Source organism: Balaenoptera ricei, chromosome 2 (genome assembly GCF_028023285.1).
Source record: "Balaenoptera ricei isolate mBalRic1 chromosome 2, mBalRic1.hap2, whole genome shotgun sequence".
Lineage (NCBI taxonomy): Eukaryota > Metazoa > Chordata > Mammalia > Artiodactyla > Balaenopteridae > Balaenoptera > Balaenoptera ricei.
In genome coordinates this window covers 44094950-44111392 of record NC_082640.1, presented here as the reverse complement: position 1 = coordinate 44111392, position 16443 = coordinate 44094950, and the positions used below count along the sequence as shown (strand labels likewise).

The 16443-nt window shown below is 50.1% G+C and overlaps 1 protein-coding gene across 2 annotated transcripts in view; it reads left to right on the top strand.

The window, feature by feature from the left end:
- Window positions 1-674: 674 nt before the first annotated feature.
- Window positions 675-16443, top strand: part of FAM174B (family with sequence similarity 174 member B) — a 31784-nt gene continuing 16015 nt past the window's right edge. Inside the window, exons 1-2 of one of the 2 annotated variants that reach the window (XM_059912550.1) lie at window positions 675-1193; window positions 3301-4885. In XM_059912550.1, coding sequence (XP_059768533.1) covers window positions 850-1193; window positions 3301-3661 — 705 coding nt within the window. In that variant the 5' untranslated portion in view covers window positions 675-849 and the 3' untranslated portion in view covers window positions 3662-4885. Of the gene's footprint in view, window positions 1194-3300; window positions 4886-16443 lie in introns of those variants that run through there. The other variant, XM_059912551.1, reaches the window with a different exon arrangement.

The window sequence follows — 16443 nt, the reverse complement described above, 5'->3', positions numbered from 1 at the left end:
GTTCCCGACTTTGGGTCTCACACTAGAACATCCATAACTGTCCTTCTCCACTTAAGTATCATTTAGCTTACAAACCAGAGGCAGCAAGCCAATTACTCCCTGGCGTCTGAAACTTCAACCTGGGAGGAAGACTATTCCACAGCAAAGGTATGAATGCAGAAATGCACATCCTAATCCAGTTCATAAGCAGAGGTGCACAATGTCTGAAAAATCGAAGCCATGAGATAAGAAACTCTTTCAGAGAAAAAGAAGTTAACTGGGGAGATGTTGAACTATGTGCACTGCATAGGGCATCGGGCAGCCCATTTCACTCTGGAGGCTTCAGTTTCCGCATCTGTAGAATGGAGGCTTGCCCCGGGTGCCATGGTCTTTGATTCTTAGTCTGACACAACCTGGGTTGCTATGAGCTGGCTCTCTGGGTCTTGAATCAACTATTAAAGGAGGGTAACAGAAATACCTGTCTCCTAAGGGGGATGCAGGATTAAATGAAATAGAGAAAATGTGAAATGTGCAGCACAGCGCCTGGCTACTGTTACTTCTCCAAGGGGGTGCCAGGTCCCGGGGGAACTGGGGCCGCCCGGAGCGCAGCGCAGCCCGCACCGGGCCTGGTGGCCTGCCCCGCCCACGTGGGGCTGCGGCCCGTCGAATGACTCCGTGCAACGTGTTGGTGGCGGCGGCCGTGGCGGCGGCGGGCGGCTCGGACTCTTCCGGGCGCCGCAGCTTCCTGCCAAGCACCGCGCAGCCGCCTGGCTCCGCCGCGGGAGTAGCCGGTGCAGGCCTCGGCGCCGGTGCGGGACCCAGGGCTCCGCCGCGCTCGCCCAGCCCGACCCCGGGCCGCCGGACCGCACCATGCGCGCCGCGCCGCCTCCCGCGCGGCTTCTGCCGCTGCTGCTGCTGCTCGCGCTCCTGGCCGCGCCCGCCGCCCGCGCCAGCAGAGCCGAGTCCGCCGCCCCGCCGCAGTCCGGATCCGAGCGCCAGCCGCGGCCGCCGCCCGGCCCGGGGCCCGGGAACGCCACCGGGATGGGCTCCGGGGAGGCGGCGGGCGGCGGCGGCAGCTCCAACAGCAGCGGTGACGCCCTGGTGACCCGCATCTCCAGCCTGCTCCGCGACCTGCCCACCCTGAAGGCGGCCGTGATCGTGGCGTGCGCCTTCTCCGCCTTCCTCATAGCCTGCCTGCTGCTGCGCGTCTTCAGGTGGGTCCGCCGCCCCTTTGCAGCCCCCGCGGGCCAACTTGCACCGCCAACCTGCTGTCACTGCGCGCCCGCCGCACCTGCGCGCACCGATGCTCCGGCCCCGGCGCCTGGGTGCGCTCCTGCTAGCCTGGGACTCCCGACCCTGCCCCACAGGGTTGCACTCGGCTGGTTTCCCCTGCTATACACTTTAGGAATTTTCTCCCCTTCGAACGATCTCTCTATCTATAGCTATAGCTATAGCTATGATATGTATCTATATATATCAATAAATACATAATAAATATTGAATTCCTTTTAACTCTCCACTAATGCTTACAACTAACAATAGCGCTCCGAATTCTGACAACCTTACACGGAATTTATTTTTATACCTATTTCACGGATGAGGAGAAATTTTCCGGAGAGGCAAGGTGGCTTATTCAAGTAAGCTCAGTGGTGGAAGTAGGATTTGAACCTTACCCACCTTGCTGCCCCTCCCTCTGTTCCCTCTGAGGGCTTCTCAGGCACCACCTGCTTTTTTTTCTTTTCATCGGTTCTGCTACCAAAAGAAGCAGTGTCTAGCCTGTGGGGATACCTATTGGAGGCGCGCATTGCACCAGGGATTGGAGCTGGGCTTTAGGATGTTTGGCCATCCTTGGCGGCCTCAGTGACTTTCTGCCTACCACCCTGCCTGAATGAACTGCGCAATGAAGATTTGCAGGGGCATGAGGGATCTTGGAGAGGCTTTTTGTAGGTTGCTCAAGTTCAGGGAGAAAGTGGGAAATCAGAAAGGATGGCCGCGGTCTCTGGAGTAGGGAGACGGAGAGGGCTACAGGGGATGCAGGGAGGGATGCATTTCCCCCTAATGCCTGGGAAATTCTGGTTTTGCAGGAAATGAACCAAGTGTGTCCCGTTACTCAGGCGGGCCTCTGGGAAATCTGGGCATGTGTGTGTCAGTTACTCACAGCCTGTTCCTTCCCCTTCCAGGTGTATACAGTGTGCTTGGGTGTTTGATCAGCTGTTGGAGGTTTGGGGCCAGGGGCTTGTGGGCATTTTCAGAGCAGGAGCAGAAACCAGATCTGGAAAGGCAGGGTTGGGAGCTCTCCCTTGAGGTTTGCTGTTGGTTGCTGTGTGACTTTGAGTCAAGGTGCTTCTTTGTGGGGCCATAGGATTAAATGGCAGTGGTCCTGAGAAAATGGAGAAGGGGGAACTGTGGGCCCACATCCCCTCGCCCCATCCCCTGCCCTGGCTCCGGCTACATTGCTTTTCACTGTGTTGATCCCCTGATGTGCAGCGGACGTTGAATTGCTCCTCTCTGTACCCCATCCTTCCCGCTGCCCTTCATCCTCTGCTTGCAAATGTCAGTGGCTCCCTGTAGCCACTACCTGGATGTGGCATTCAGACCCTTACAAACCAGCCCCAGTGCACCTTGTGGCCATCAGCCAGCCCTTCTGAACCTCCTGTCACTTCTCTCCTGACTCTCCCTGCTGCTGGCTTGTGCTCTTCCGCTCCTGGGCCAGTTCCCACTGCACACTTGCCATGACTGCACGCAGCCACCAGGGCCCAGCTCCCGTGCTCCGTCCTCTGGGTAGTGTTCCTGGACATCCGAGCCAGGCGGTTGCTTCCTTTTCTGGCCTCCCCCAGCCCTAGCCTTGTGCGTCCTCCATACGGCCCTTCTCACGCCAGGCTGGTGGCTCCCACACTCAGCAGACAGTCCTGGAGGGTGGGCACGTCCAGTCCCCCTGCCCAAGGATGGCCTGGCCTTCAGCAGACGCGCCGTAGTCCTTTACCGCCTTCCTGATTGTTCAGTTGCATTGAACGTTGGTGCCTAGAGCAGCTCTGAGCCTGGAGGTTTGAAACATTTTGCTCAAAATAGGCTGCTCAGCCCACAAGGCGGTGTACTTCTTAAGACGGTATTTGAACTATTTTGCCAGTCTGCTCCTTATTACCCAGGAGTGGGGGAGAAAAGCAAGCAGCATGTGGCCAGATGTGAGGGCACGTGTTTGAGCAGGAGAGCCGGTACTCAGGGCTGGAAGGGATGGGTCCTTGCTGGCCTGTGAGCTGGGTGTTGGAGGAAGGTTCCGACTTCACAGGAGAGGCTGCTTATGGATGTGCCTTCTCTTTCCAGGAAGGCCTTCTTGTTGGGGCGAGTTTCCAGGGGGACAGCTGACACCCCAGTTCTGATGTGGACAGGAACTTACAGCATTTTACAGCTGGGAAGGGCCTTGATGGTACACAGGTCCCACGTGCTCCTTTGCAGAGGAGAAAGTTGCATCCCAGGGAGGGGAGTAAGTCATCCGGTAGACTCGAGAACACTACAAGTCTGTGGTCTGTACTGTGACCTTTCCACGGGCCTCTGCACGCTTGCTCCATCGGGCTTCCCGAAGGCCTGCTGCCCTGACTGGGCGTCTTCCTTACCTGCTTCCCCTCCTAGCTCCTTAGCACGCGGTCACCACATCCTGGCTATTCTGCCTCTCAAGTCTCCCTGAGACTGTCTCATCTGGGTCATACTCCTTCCCCCACCGGAGCTTCCCCACCTGCCAGCCCTTCTGCCTGACTCACCTCCCTCCCTCGTGTCCGGAGTCACAGCAGTATCCTTCAGGCTGGTGTTCCTGCAGCCAGCCGTGTCCCCACTCCCATCCATCCTCCCTCGTCTGGTCTCACCCTTCTTCTGCCCACTCATCCCCCCGTGCGCAGGCTTCTCAGTGTGGTGGCGAGCTGGCTCTGTCTAACCAGGGCCCCGCCTCCCTCTCAAGCCCCCATCTCAGCTTTGCCCACTGCTCCCGCCCTGCTGGACCTTCAGGCGTTCTCCAGCGGCATCTGGTGGCCTTAGCCCTGCATGTCCCTCTGACCCTCTGCTTGGGGTCCCCTGTACCACCAAGACTACGTGGCCAGCTCATTGCTGTTTGCCTGCCTGTGTGTCACCTCCTCCGAGAAGCCTCCCAGCCAGGCCCCCTTCCAGAGCACATGTGAGTTTGGGATTTTCTACTTGGAGTCAAGAGTGTCGCTGAACTTACCAGGCGGAGGGCTCCGAAGAGCAGGACTGGCCCTTAATCGTCTGTGCCTCTCTAACGCCTGTTGTGGCTCCAAGCACAAGCGGGCATCTGATAAAGGTATTTTTAGCAAATGAATGAACCCCTAAGTATTTTGCTTTGCTGATGCTTCTCAAGATGTCCTCTGTGATGAGCTGCATGGCTGATGCTGGGAACCTGTGAGATGGGGACTTATCTGGACAGTGGCCGCCATTTCCTTAACGATGGATACAGAGAAGGGAGGGAGGTAAAGGAGGAAGAGTGTAGTAAGTATTATTGCTTATACATAACCCGTGTGTCTGTTTTCCCTGAAGGAGTCGCTTTGCCAGACAGCAGAAAGAATGTGGATCCAAGGAAACTGTTACAATTAGAAGCAAAGAATGTGTATCGTGGTAAACAATTAGAAGCAAATAATGTGTATCGTGGTAAGAAAGATACATACCTTTAACCAAGCAGTTCCATTTCTAAGGTACACACATTTTTTACTGCAATACCTATTCTTTGCTTCTAATTTTATTACTTAGAAGAGGAAGCAAAGATGCATGGCCAATGAAGTCCAGAGCAGTTCTGTCTAATAGTGAAAAGGTTTAAGTAACCTAGGTATCTAACAATTGAGCATTGGTTAAATAAATTATGGTAGTCCTTACAATGAAATACTGTGCAGCTGTGAAAGATGATGTTGTTAATATAATACTCACTATATACTGTTGAGTGAAACAGGTTACAAAACAGCATGTGTAGTATGAGCTCATTAAATAAATAAATAATATATATATATATGAATGTGCAAAGAATTTTTTGTATGGGTGTGTACACGTGTGACTGTGGGAGATTCTTCATTATGTATTTATTTATTGTTTATGATATATTTCTACATTGTCTGAATTTCCTTTCAATGGACATTTATTCATTTTCTTTCTCCCTGTCTGTGCACTCAGCTCCTTGCTGCATCCTTAGGTGTGTCTTCCTGAGGACCTGTATAAGAGAGTCTGGGGTGGACCCCTAGGAGTGGGATTCCTGGGTCCCAGGGGTACTCTTACACGGTTTCCTTGAGTATGTACCAGTTTACCCTCCCACCTGCAGTATCTGGGGATTCTCAGATCCTCCCATCCTATCTGACACTTAGTATTATCTGACTTTCTAATGTTTTTCAGTCAGATGGGTATGATTGGGTATCTCATTGCTTGCTTTTGCAGATCTCCAGTTCTTACTGAGGTTGAGTAGCTGTCTCTTCCCATACTTATTAATCAATCTGATGTCCCGTCTGCAGAATCATTTACAGCTTTTTCATGTATTGGAATCATTAAGGAAAACTGTTTAAAGACTGGAGACAAACTTGGAGGGAGGGAAAGGCAGTTTGGAGGCAGAGCGCCCTCGAGCCAGAGTACCTTCGTGTATATGTGTGTGTGTGCGCATGTGCGCGTGTGCGTGTGTGTGTGTGTGTGTGTGTGTGTGTGCAGTTCTGCCTGGCTCGCAGTAGGGCCAGCCCCCCTAGGTCTGTTGCTTGACATGTTTATGAGAGCTGGAAGGAAATCAATAAAGAAGCTGTGTTTAGGAAGTAGAAAACTCCTCCAATTTTTGGATGTTGGAAAGCGTCTCATGGGGTTGCATGGATTCAGGGATAACAAGCGTTAAGCCAGTGGCCGCTGTTCAGTAACTTTTGCCCCCCATGCTCTCTGAGGTGTGACTTTACCCTTTGAGATCTGAGGGGGAATCTGACTTTACTCTGTGGTGCCTTATGAACAAGGTGGAGACAAGTTAGAAACTGCCACCTGAAACCACGACTTTCGTTTCCTCCTGGGGATCCTTTCCCCGTCCTGTCGAGTCTCCCAGCTCTCCTGCCCAGGCCACACTTCTCCCAGATCTCTGTTGGCTGCATGCCCAGCCACTTATTTCAAAAGCTGTGTAAAATCGTCTTATCTGAAAGGAGGGTTGTTTTGGTGCTTCCTGGGGGACGAAGAGGAAGGTAAATTCTAGGTGATCTGACATTGCCCAGCTGTTGCACTTGGATCAGTGGCAAAGGTGCACGCTGTCGTGTCCTGAAGACGCCGGAACCACGGGAGCTTAGTGAATTACTAAGCCAGGTCTTTGAAAAGGAACAAAAACGTTCCTGCTTCTCCTGGATTCCCCAGATCTCCCATTGTCTGTGTATTTACATTTGTCCTAAGAATAAAAGTTATTTAAGAGAAAATATAGAAGCTTAATGCTTTCAGGATTTGGGGAAAGTGTTCTGAAAAGTTTTTAGTTATTGCTCATTAGTATATCAATATTATTTTAATGAATTGGAGCTTTGGGCAGAGCCCTGGTTAGAAAGTTAAGCCCCTTTTCATGACTTTGAGATTGTGGCGCTTGTGTAGCACCAGGAGGTCATTTTAAAAAAATTTTATTGAAGTAGAGTTGATTTACAATGTTGTGTTTAATTTCTACTGTACAGCAAAGTGACTCAGTTATACATATATATATTCTTTATCATAGTCTTTTCCATTATGGCTTATCATAGGATACTGAATATAGCTCCCTGTGCTATACAGTAGGACCTTGTTGTTTATCAGGAGGTCATTTTTGATTGCTTGACCAAGGTCTTGAATTGGGGGAAAAGCTATAGTTGTGAAACATATTCATCTTAATTTAATTTTTACTTTTCAAGTGGGTTTTCTTTTTTCTTTGTTTTCCAGTTTCACTGAGATAAAATTGATACACAGAACTGTATAAGTTTAACGGGGACAACATAACGACTTGACTTACATATATTGTGAAATGATGACCACAATAAACATAGTGAGCATCCATCATCTCATAGACGCCGAAAAAAGGAAAAAATCATTTTTTTCCTGGTAATGAGAACTTTTGGGGTCTACTCTCTTAGCAACTTTCCCGTCTATCACACAGCAGTGTTAGCTATAGTCATGATGCCCACTCCATCCCCAGGACTTATTAGTCTTACTGGAAGGTTGTACTTTCATCCAATTCCCATGGATGTTTAATCTTACACACCACAGTAAAGAAAGTGTTAAATAAATCTGACCCAGCAAAAATCCAGATTAAAAAAAAAAAAACAGCTGTGACAAAGTGAGAGAGTGGCATGGACATATATACACTACCAAACGTAAAATAGACAGCTAGTGGGAAGCAGCCGCATAGCACAGGGAGATCAGCTCCTGCTTTGTGATCACCTACAGGGGTGGGATAGGAAGGGTGGGAGGGAGGGGGATGCAAGAGGGAAGAGATATGGGAACATATGTATATGTATAACTGATTCACTTTGTTATAAAGCAGAAACTAACACACCATTGTAAGGCAATTATACTCCAATCAAGATGTTAAAAAAACAAAAAACAAAAAACAACCTGCAAAAAAAAAAAAAACAAAAAAAACAGGGTAGAGAGTATGCCCTTGATTCAGTTTTCCACCAAGTTGAAAAAGAAGTCATAGCGTGTGGGAGGAATAGGGTCCCTCAAGTGGTTCTTTCCTGGGGCGGATTCTGCCTGCTTTGGGGTCATTTAGCAATTTCTGGGAACATTTTTGATTGTCATGACTTGGGGAGGGGGATGCTACTGGCATCTTGTGGGTAGAGGCCAGAGATGCTGCTGGACATCCTACGGTACCCAGGACAGACCCCCTTAACAAAGAGTGACCCAGCCCAAGATGTCAGTAGCGCAGGTGCGGGCCTCCTGGTTGTCTACGTGAGCAGTTTACTGAACCTTTCTGGGCATCTGCTTCCCAGCACTAATTAAAGTACCTGCTGCCCAGGGCTATTGGGATGTTTGGAATGAGATTGGGTCAGTCAAACCCCTGGCTCTCCTTTAAGCAGCCAAGTGTCCTATTGTATTTAAAAAAACGATTCTGAAAACAGATGTAATTTATACCCAACATTTTGGTCTTGCTTTTGCCTGTAAGTGAGGATTCAGCCATATGGCCAAGATCGTCAGGCAAGTGCACCTGTTTCTGAGCCTTGCAAATATGAAATTGGTGACTCTTTAGCCTCCGTGAGCCTCCCTGGACACCTAGGACCCCATGTAGGGTCCCGCACACAACTGAATTCCCCTGGGGAAGGAGGTGCCTCATGACTGCCCTTATTAACAGGCCTGTGAGGACTTAGGACCTGCCACTGATCCCTTCTATCAAGTTGGAAAGGGAGGAAAATCCCTCTTTAATTTAACCCTGAGCCCTCCGGCTTATCTGGCTTTGCCTGTAAACTCTCATGCCCATGTACTCATCGAGTTTGGGGGCTTTGCCAACACAGGCCCTTCTGGAGACACGGGGCACATCTAGGGGTGGGACGGGGGTCTGTCTCCAGTGTCAGTGTCTGCGTGGCATCCTGTAAGGAGAGTGTCACAGGAGGGAAACCCTCCCAGATTTAAGCAGAGAAGGCTTCATAGGTTGTGTCTGGGATTTTAGTTTTATGGCTGATGTTTTGGTTCTAACTATTCACAAAGGGAAATTCTGGGACCATGAATTTAGAATCATGTTGTCATGGTTTCACTTTAAAAAAATCTGTATTTTATCTTCCTGGCAATCTGCCAGGAATCCAGACTTGATATTTATTTTCCTGAGGGTGCAGGGAGAAGGCAACGCCCTCTCATTGGCAGGTGTGGAGCAGAAGAGGGGCCATGGCAAAGAGCCTGGGCAGGGCTCTTCAGGCCTGGGAGGGCTTCAGGGCCTTGTAACCTCTTGGGTGTGGGGTTTCTCTGCACTCAGAGTGCCACTGAGCTCCCTCCTTCTACCCATTGTACAGATGAGGAAACTGAGGCCCGGAAATGGGAAGGGTTTGTTAAGGTCACCCAGTGAGTTTGTAGGAAAAGTAGGACTCAAGGCCAGGTGTTCTGATGCTCAGCCTGGCCTTTTCTGGGCCTCCAAGATGTGGTGGGCTGGGTTTTAGCCTGGTCAGTTGGGTCTCCCCAGTGCTCAGCCAGGGACCCAGGAGAGAGCATGGCTGAATGGATGGAGCAATCTTACCAGTGTATTTAATGACCCACTGGAAGCCTAGAAGGTGCTGAGAGAACACAGCCGAGGTGAAGGAGTTTCCAATTCAATCTGGGAGATAGGATAATGCCCTTGTATGATTCTACTTGGCAGGTGAAAGGCAATCTAATTCTGTAGGGGAGTCATGTGTCAAAAGCAACACTTGATAAGTTGCCAAAGGACTTATCAAAGCCCCAGGGACTTTGGCGGGGGACATAATGGTCAGGGAAGGCATATGGGGAGGAGTAGGAGGATTAGGACCTGATGGGGTGGGAAAAGAAGAGGTTCTTCCAGGACAGGCTGGCCTAGCAGGTTTTGCGGTGGGCAGGGTTTGTGAGAATGATCACCTCGAAATTATGGTGACAATAATAATAATAGCAACTAATATTTATTAAGCCCTTACTGTATACCAGCCTCTGTGCTAAACATTTTATATGTTTCCTCATTCCTGTGAGGAGTGTGCTGTCGGAATCCCATTTTACAGATGAGTAAATCAAGTTGCAGAGTGATGAAGTGTCTTGCTTAAGGCCATATGGCTGGTGAAGGGCGGGAGTCTGATTTCCGATCCAGTATTCCTCCCCCACTCCTTTTCCTGTTGCAGCTGGATTTTGGAAGACAGGAATCCCAGCCAGAGGATTTTGGGATTGGTAGTGGGTCAGAGGAGCAAATGAAGGATCTGAATACAGGAGTGTAATGATGAAAGGGCTGCTTTAGTAATGCTGACCCCTTTTAGGTGCTTCATATGTATTTGCTGAGTGAATGGATGAATAGTGATGTGGCTGCCTCGGGGATGCAGGATGGGGGGGGAGACCAGTGGAAGGTGCTGGAAGGACCAGTAGGGAGGGCTGGAGATTTGAGTGGGTGAAGAGGAGGATGAAGAGGAAAGTGTCAGGAGGACCGGAAGGGCCTGGAGAGGCGGGCATGGTGAAGGGGATGGTCAGGCAGGGGAGAAGCCTTGGTGAGAAAGAGGGTGACAGAAACACCACGGAAATGCCAGCCACGCAGCTGGACGTCTCGGCTTGCGGTGGCGGGGTTGGGAGTTCTGTCAAGAAGTGACTGTCCCTGAAGTGTGGACTGTCCCTGAAGTGGGGGGCAGTGGCAGCAAGGACTGACACCCCTGCGCCTCCCCTACCACGTGGCAGGGACAAGTGGATGCTGAAAGGGTCATTTATGACGTGTGTCCCGAAGCACAGTGACCCCAGAATTTCAAGGCCGTGGTTGTGTCCCCGGGTCCACCAAAGAGTCCCTCTCGGTCATCTTGCCACTGCCCTTGAACCAACAGAGCTGCCCCTAGAGGCTTCCTTCCTCACTTTCGGCCTCGCTTGCCTCTCCTGGCACCTCACAGACGGGTGAAGTGGACCCAACCCTTTGCAAACACACTTGGGAGGAACAGGTCTTGGGGCGTTTGCTGTGGCCATATTTCACGTGGCTCCTTAAACAGGTCAAAGCTGGGGCGTGCTTATTTTTTTCTTGGAAGAATGAGAGTTGGATCTGCCCCTCAGGGATTGAGGGAAGGAAAGGGAAACAAGGGTGGGGGGCAGGTGGAGGCGTAACCCTGAGGAGTTATGAAGAGGAACCCTAAGGCTTGTCAATGGTATGTGGTCCTGTGTGAAATGTAAGCCCGGGGCACACTGTGCATTGGGTGCTGGAGGCCGGTGTTGCGATCAGTCAACAGTGGTGTCACTTTGTTAATCCTGAGGGGACAGTGCCCAGGAGAGGAGGGGAACAGCTAGGCTGTATAGGTAATGACTAGTACCTCTTCATCGTGACTGAACTGCTGGTGAACAGATCTAGGACCTCAGGTGAGTGTGAGTATCAGGCCATCTCTCTGGGCCCATGATTTTAGCTCAATTATTCAGTGTCACTCATGCGTGGCACCCAGGACCAAATAAACCATGGCCAGGAAGCTAAGTCAGAGGTTGCAGACTGACGACCCACAGATACGTTTTTTTGTTTTGTTTTGATCTGCACAGTGTTTTTGTTTTCGTTTTTTATTAAAGTGCAGTTGATTTACAGTGTTTCACGTGTATAGCAAAGTGATTCAGTTATGCATACATACATACATACATATATATATATTCTTTTTCAGATTCTTTTCCATTGTAGGTTATTACAAGGTACTGAATATAGTTTCCTGTGCTATACAGTAGGTCCTTGTTATTTATCTATTTTATATACAGTAGTGTGTATCTGTTAATCCCCGATTCCCGATTTATCCCTCCCCACCTTTTCCCCTTTGGTAAGCATAAGTTTGTTTTCTATGTCTGTGAGTCTATTTCTATTTTGTAAATAAGTTCATTTGTATCGTTTTTTTAGATTTCACATATATGCAGTGTTTTTAACAACTGAGATAACTGAGAACACTTAAAATTGGGAGTCTTCACATCAAAATCCAGATCTACTTTTCTCAACAGATGGGAATACTGGAAACGCAGTGCCTCTATAATGAGGGGGGAGTAGGGGGGGCGGGGAGCTGGGTAGCCACCGTCCCATCTCGTCTGTGTTTGTGAGTGCCAATCCTCGTGTCTCCTTGACTCCAAGACCGAGCGTTGGCTGCCATTTGTCACCGTGTTTGTTCTAATGTTTACATCACACCAGGCTCGCTTCACTGCTTTCCTGCGCCTGTGGGCTCTGGGGCGTTTGAGTCATCGCGCTTGACTGGGTGCTGGTACTGGAGCAGAGTGTCTGGCGTGGCGGGGAGGACAGGCGTCAGGTGTGGCAGCGCTGCTCGTGTACCTGGAAGTCTCTGGAACACCTGTGTTTGGGAAGGCTTGGCCGGAGCCCTGTTAGAGCTGGGCTGCCTGAGATCCTGAAGCTCTCACTGCACTAGAGGAAAGTGCTTTTGTCTCATGTAACCGAGAGTCTCAAGTTGCCCATCTGGAGCGGAGCCAGATGAAATTCAGATCACGCTGGTGTTGGGCTCGTTTACACTGCTTTAAAAGGATGGTGATGGGTAGAGAGCAGGGGCTGTGCCCAAGGCAGGAAAGGGAGGAGGCTGGTGCTCGGGAATTGTACCCTGGTCGCCAGCCTTGGGTTTGCCCCCGAGCCTGGGGCCCATCCCAGGTCATCGCCCCTTCTTGGAAGACATGGCGCTGTTGTCACTGGCTCTTCGGCACCTGCTTCCCTACATGGCGAGGCTGCACAGTGGGTTTTGGGGTCGTGTTCTTTCTCCAAGTTTGCTTGGTTTTCTAGGGAAGGCTCAGTTTTGTCATGTTCTGCGGGGGAAGATGCAGGGTAGAGATCGGAGGTTAAAAACAGGAAAGGCCTCTGTCCTCAGAGCATTGGAAGCTTCGGCCGGGTGGGAAGGCGGGCAGCTAACTCACAGCAGCTGCTTGATTCGATCTCTCCCCTACACATGCCGTTTTCATCTTCTTTATTAATTTTCCAAATGTCAAAGGTAACATGCTCTTTGGAACGAGTAGTGTGGTTTCAACAGAAAGCTGGTCCTTGAGCCACAGAACTACTTTAGTCGGCTTCACAGTGAAAACAGCTCAGGTGGAGGAAAGGCCAGAGACGCTGGGTTTGGCTCCTAAAGTCACCAGGTGAGCAGGAGACGGCAGGCAGCCTCTGGGTGGGACAGGGGGGCCCCGGGCCTCTCCAGGAGAAGGGTCTCCTGTCCGAGAGGCAGGCCTGACACACACGTGGTCTGTTTAAATTTTTATCTTAATTACCTTCTTTGAATTTTATTTATTTACTTGTTTGTTTTAAAAATAGCTCATATATTCACATGGTTTGAAATTCACGAGGAACCAGAGGGTATAGTGAACAATCTCCTTCTTAGCCCAGCCTGCCCTTCAGCCTCCCAGCTTCCTTCTCCGGATGCTGTCAATTTCTTGTGACTCTTTCCAGAGAGATTTTATTAAGTATAGAAATGAATGAATGTGATAGATACACATACATGCATATATATCTATCTTTCCTGCTTTTAATGACAGCTTTATAAGATGTAATTCACATGCCATACAGGTGTCCCATTTAAAGTGTCCAAATCATGGTTTTTAGTACATTCACAGAGTTGTGCACCATCACCCCAGTCAATGATAGAAGACTGTTGTCATTCCAGAAAGAAACGTGAGCTCCTTATCGGTCACTCCCCATCTCCCTCCCAAGCCCCACCGCGGTGAGCTCTGCCACCTGAACCCTAGCTGCACCGGGCAAGTGGGTGACGTGGATACGAAATTCGGGTTCAGGGTGAGGGACTTGCCAGGAGGCTCACAGACAAAGGAGTTGCAGGGCTGAGATGGAATCGCACCCCTGGATGTGGAGCCTATGGGTCTGACCGCCACACCTGCAAACTGAACTACTGACAGCAAACTAACCCGTCCGGCTTTGCATTGTTTTGTGTCTCTTTGCAGGGGAGGGTGGGGAGAGCAGGCCCCTCTCCACGTGGGTCCTCTGGGCTCCCGCTCTGCTCCCCACCCTCCGTGTCTGCCTGGGCCGTGCGCCGGGGCGCACTGGGAAACCAGTTTCCGACCAGCTGTTGAGCGGGCCTTTGAGTAAACAAACCCTCTGGCTCTAGGATTACATTTCAGAGTAAGAGAATTTGAACTTCTCTTCTGTCTAGTTAGTTAGAAATGTTTGTTTTGGCCCCAGTGGAACGACCCTTTGTCTCTTCTCCAGCTTCTCTGGTCTTGCTGGGTCCTGTGAAGCACAACGTGGGCATTTACTTAAAACCACCCTTTAAGTAAATGCCACCGTCTCTTCGTGGAGGCCACTTGGTTTAACGGGACCTTGTACTAGAAAAGAAAAATTACGGCGAAGGGGCCATGCTGTTGCAGATGGACCAGCAATATCTTTTCCCTTCCTTCTTCCCTGAATCTCCCCCTTCTTGGGCACGGAGCGCTGTGACAGTTGTGGCAAAGCTGCCTTCCTGCTTGTGCCTCCCACCCACCCCCGGGTAGGCGAGGAAGCAGGGCTGTAAGTAGAAACACCGGGATAGGAACCCAAGTCTGACTCTAACCTGGGGCTCTATCTAGAACCAGTTGCTTCTTTCTCAAGCTGTGTCCTCGAGGCTGACCCACTGCCCCCCTGGGGACACTTGGGTGACTGCAGATTCTCTGCAGCTGTGTAGCTTTTGCATTTTCCTCAGACCGGAATGCTGGTGAACAGCCCTGTGGGAAGATCACCAGGATGTTTGTCGTCTCGGAAAACCTGTTCACAGGTCGCCCTGAGTGAAAACTTTCACGATGTTGTCACTGAGGTGCGTTATATGTATAGTTCTTTGTTTCTAGAACCAGAAACAGGAAAGAGTCCTAGGGTTTTAAAGGATTTGACAAAATGGGAAAATTATACTTACATGTGGAAGGTTTGCTGTTAAAATGTGGGAGAATCCTGAGATGGTGTTTATCATTACAGCCATGCCTTTTTTCCTTTGAGACCCTGTGACAACGGTTAGGGTTCCTTTGTTTGTGTGTGACAGAAAGCCCTGACCAGACTGGCTTTGGTGACAAAGAGAGTAGCATCATTGGTGTCAAGGAGGGCTGGCATCATAGTAGATTTGGAGCCTGGTCTCTCCCTCCAATCTGTCCTCTACCATGTTGGCTTTATTTTCCATTTCTAGAAGGTGGCGATGCAGCTCTCACCTGGGTGATTTACTGACCCCCTTCCTGCCTGCCTAGCAAAGGTCACTGGCTCCGATTAGTCCCATATACTCCCCCCAACCTCCCAGCCATGGCCCCAGGGGTTGCAATACACTGATTTTGACTCAGGTTTAAGTCCCATGGTCAACTTCTGGAGCTGGGGGTGTGGCCAGTGGTCAGAACTCCTCACCCACGGGGACCATGGGGAGGGGGATTCACCAAGGATGCAGATGCCCAAAGGAGGGAGGAGATGGAGGCTGGCCTGCCCCAAACCAACATGTGTCCTGAGGGAGTCACCGTTAGAAAGAGTTTATGAGAAGTCTGCCCAGATCAATTTGAAATAGGAATGTGTGAGCTGTGGTAAGCGACAAGTTCCAGAAAGTTTGTACCAAGGGCAAAGAGTTTCTTGGTGTTAAAGATAAGTGGAGGCGGAGTCTAGTGGCGGTGTGGAGTGGGCTTGCAGAGGGAGTGAGTGGGGGAACTGGCACCTTGCCTCTTGGCCGGCACGAGGTGGTTCAAGGTGAGCCTCCAGGAAGGTTCGTGCTGGGGCAGCCCTTGGTCCTTGGTCCTGGGGAGATCGACCTCTCTGAGCCTCAGTTTCCTCGTCTGGAATACAGAGATAACAGCGCTGCCTTATAGGGTGATTTATATGTTTTGCATGCGATCTTACATGTAAATTGCTTAGCTGGCACCCGGGAGGAGCTCAACTCTTAGGGACTGCTATTGATCAGAAAAGATGCGTTAGAGCATCCACACTCAGAAGAGACAGCAGGACTCGGTGAGGTCACATAGGCTTCGAACAAATCTGTTTTCCCCTTATCTCACGTCTTCCTCTCCGAGGCAGGGTGTCTCTGTTCTCTGACCCAGGACAGTGAGGCTCGGGAATCTAAGGGCCTGCGGGAAATGCTGATCGACTGTTCATGCATTTCCCAGCTTCTGACTCACACATAGCTAGTAAAGGAAGGGCTCACCTTTTAATTTGAAAAATACATGAGGTGAGGCCCCCTCCACCCTTCCCACCCCACGTGACTCCAATCATACATGTGGTTTCTCTCTGGCGCAGCCAGTCTCCTTCTGCCATGGATGAGGCTGAGTCTCTTTCAACTTCTCACAAGTCCTGGTTTTCCCTTATTAACATGTCCAGTAGTGAAACAGCAGAAAGTACTCCTTTTTTGTGAAAGGTGTTGTGGCTCAGAGAGTTGATTATTTGAAATGTAATTTCTTCAGCTCATTGTGTCAAAACTGGTGTTTGATGCATGTATGAGGGTTCTTGCTAATGGCCTTTTGGATTAGGCAAGGTTCTGCAGAGAAATGGAACCAAGAGTGTGTGTGTGTGTGTGTGTATGCACACACACAGGCTTGAAATCCAAGAAGAGCTAAGATTTCAGTTTTAGTCTGAATGCAGGAAAAAAAAAAAAAAAAAAAGAATGATGTCTCAGCTCAAAGGCAGTCCGGCAGGAGAAGTCCTCTCTCACTTGTGGGAGGTCAGTCTTTCTTGTCTATTCAGGCCTTCAAGTGATTGGGTGAGACCCACCTGAGTTGGGGAGGGCAATCTGCTTTACTCAGTCTACCAATTCCAGCGTTAATCTCAACCAGAAACACTCTCACAGACGCATCCAGAAATAATGCTTGAGCCAATATCTGGGTACCCTGTGGCTCAGTCAAGTCTACACATAAAATTAACCATCACACCTTTGG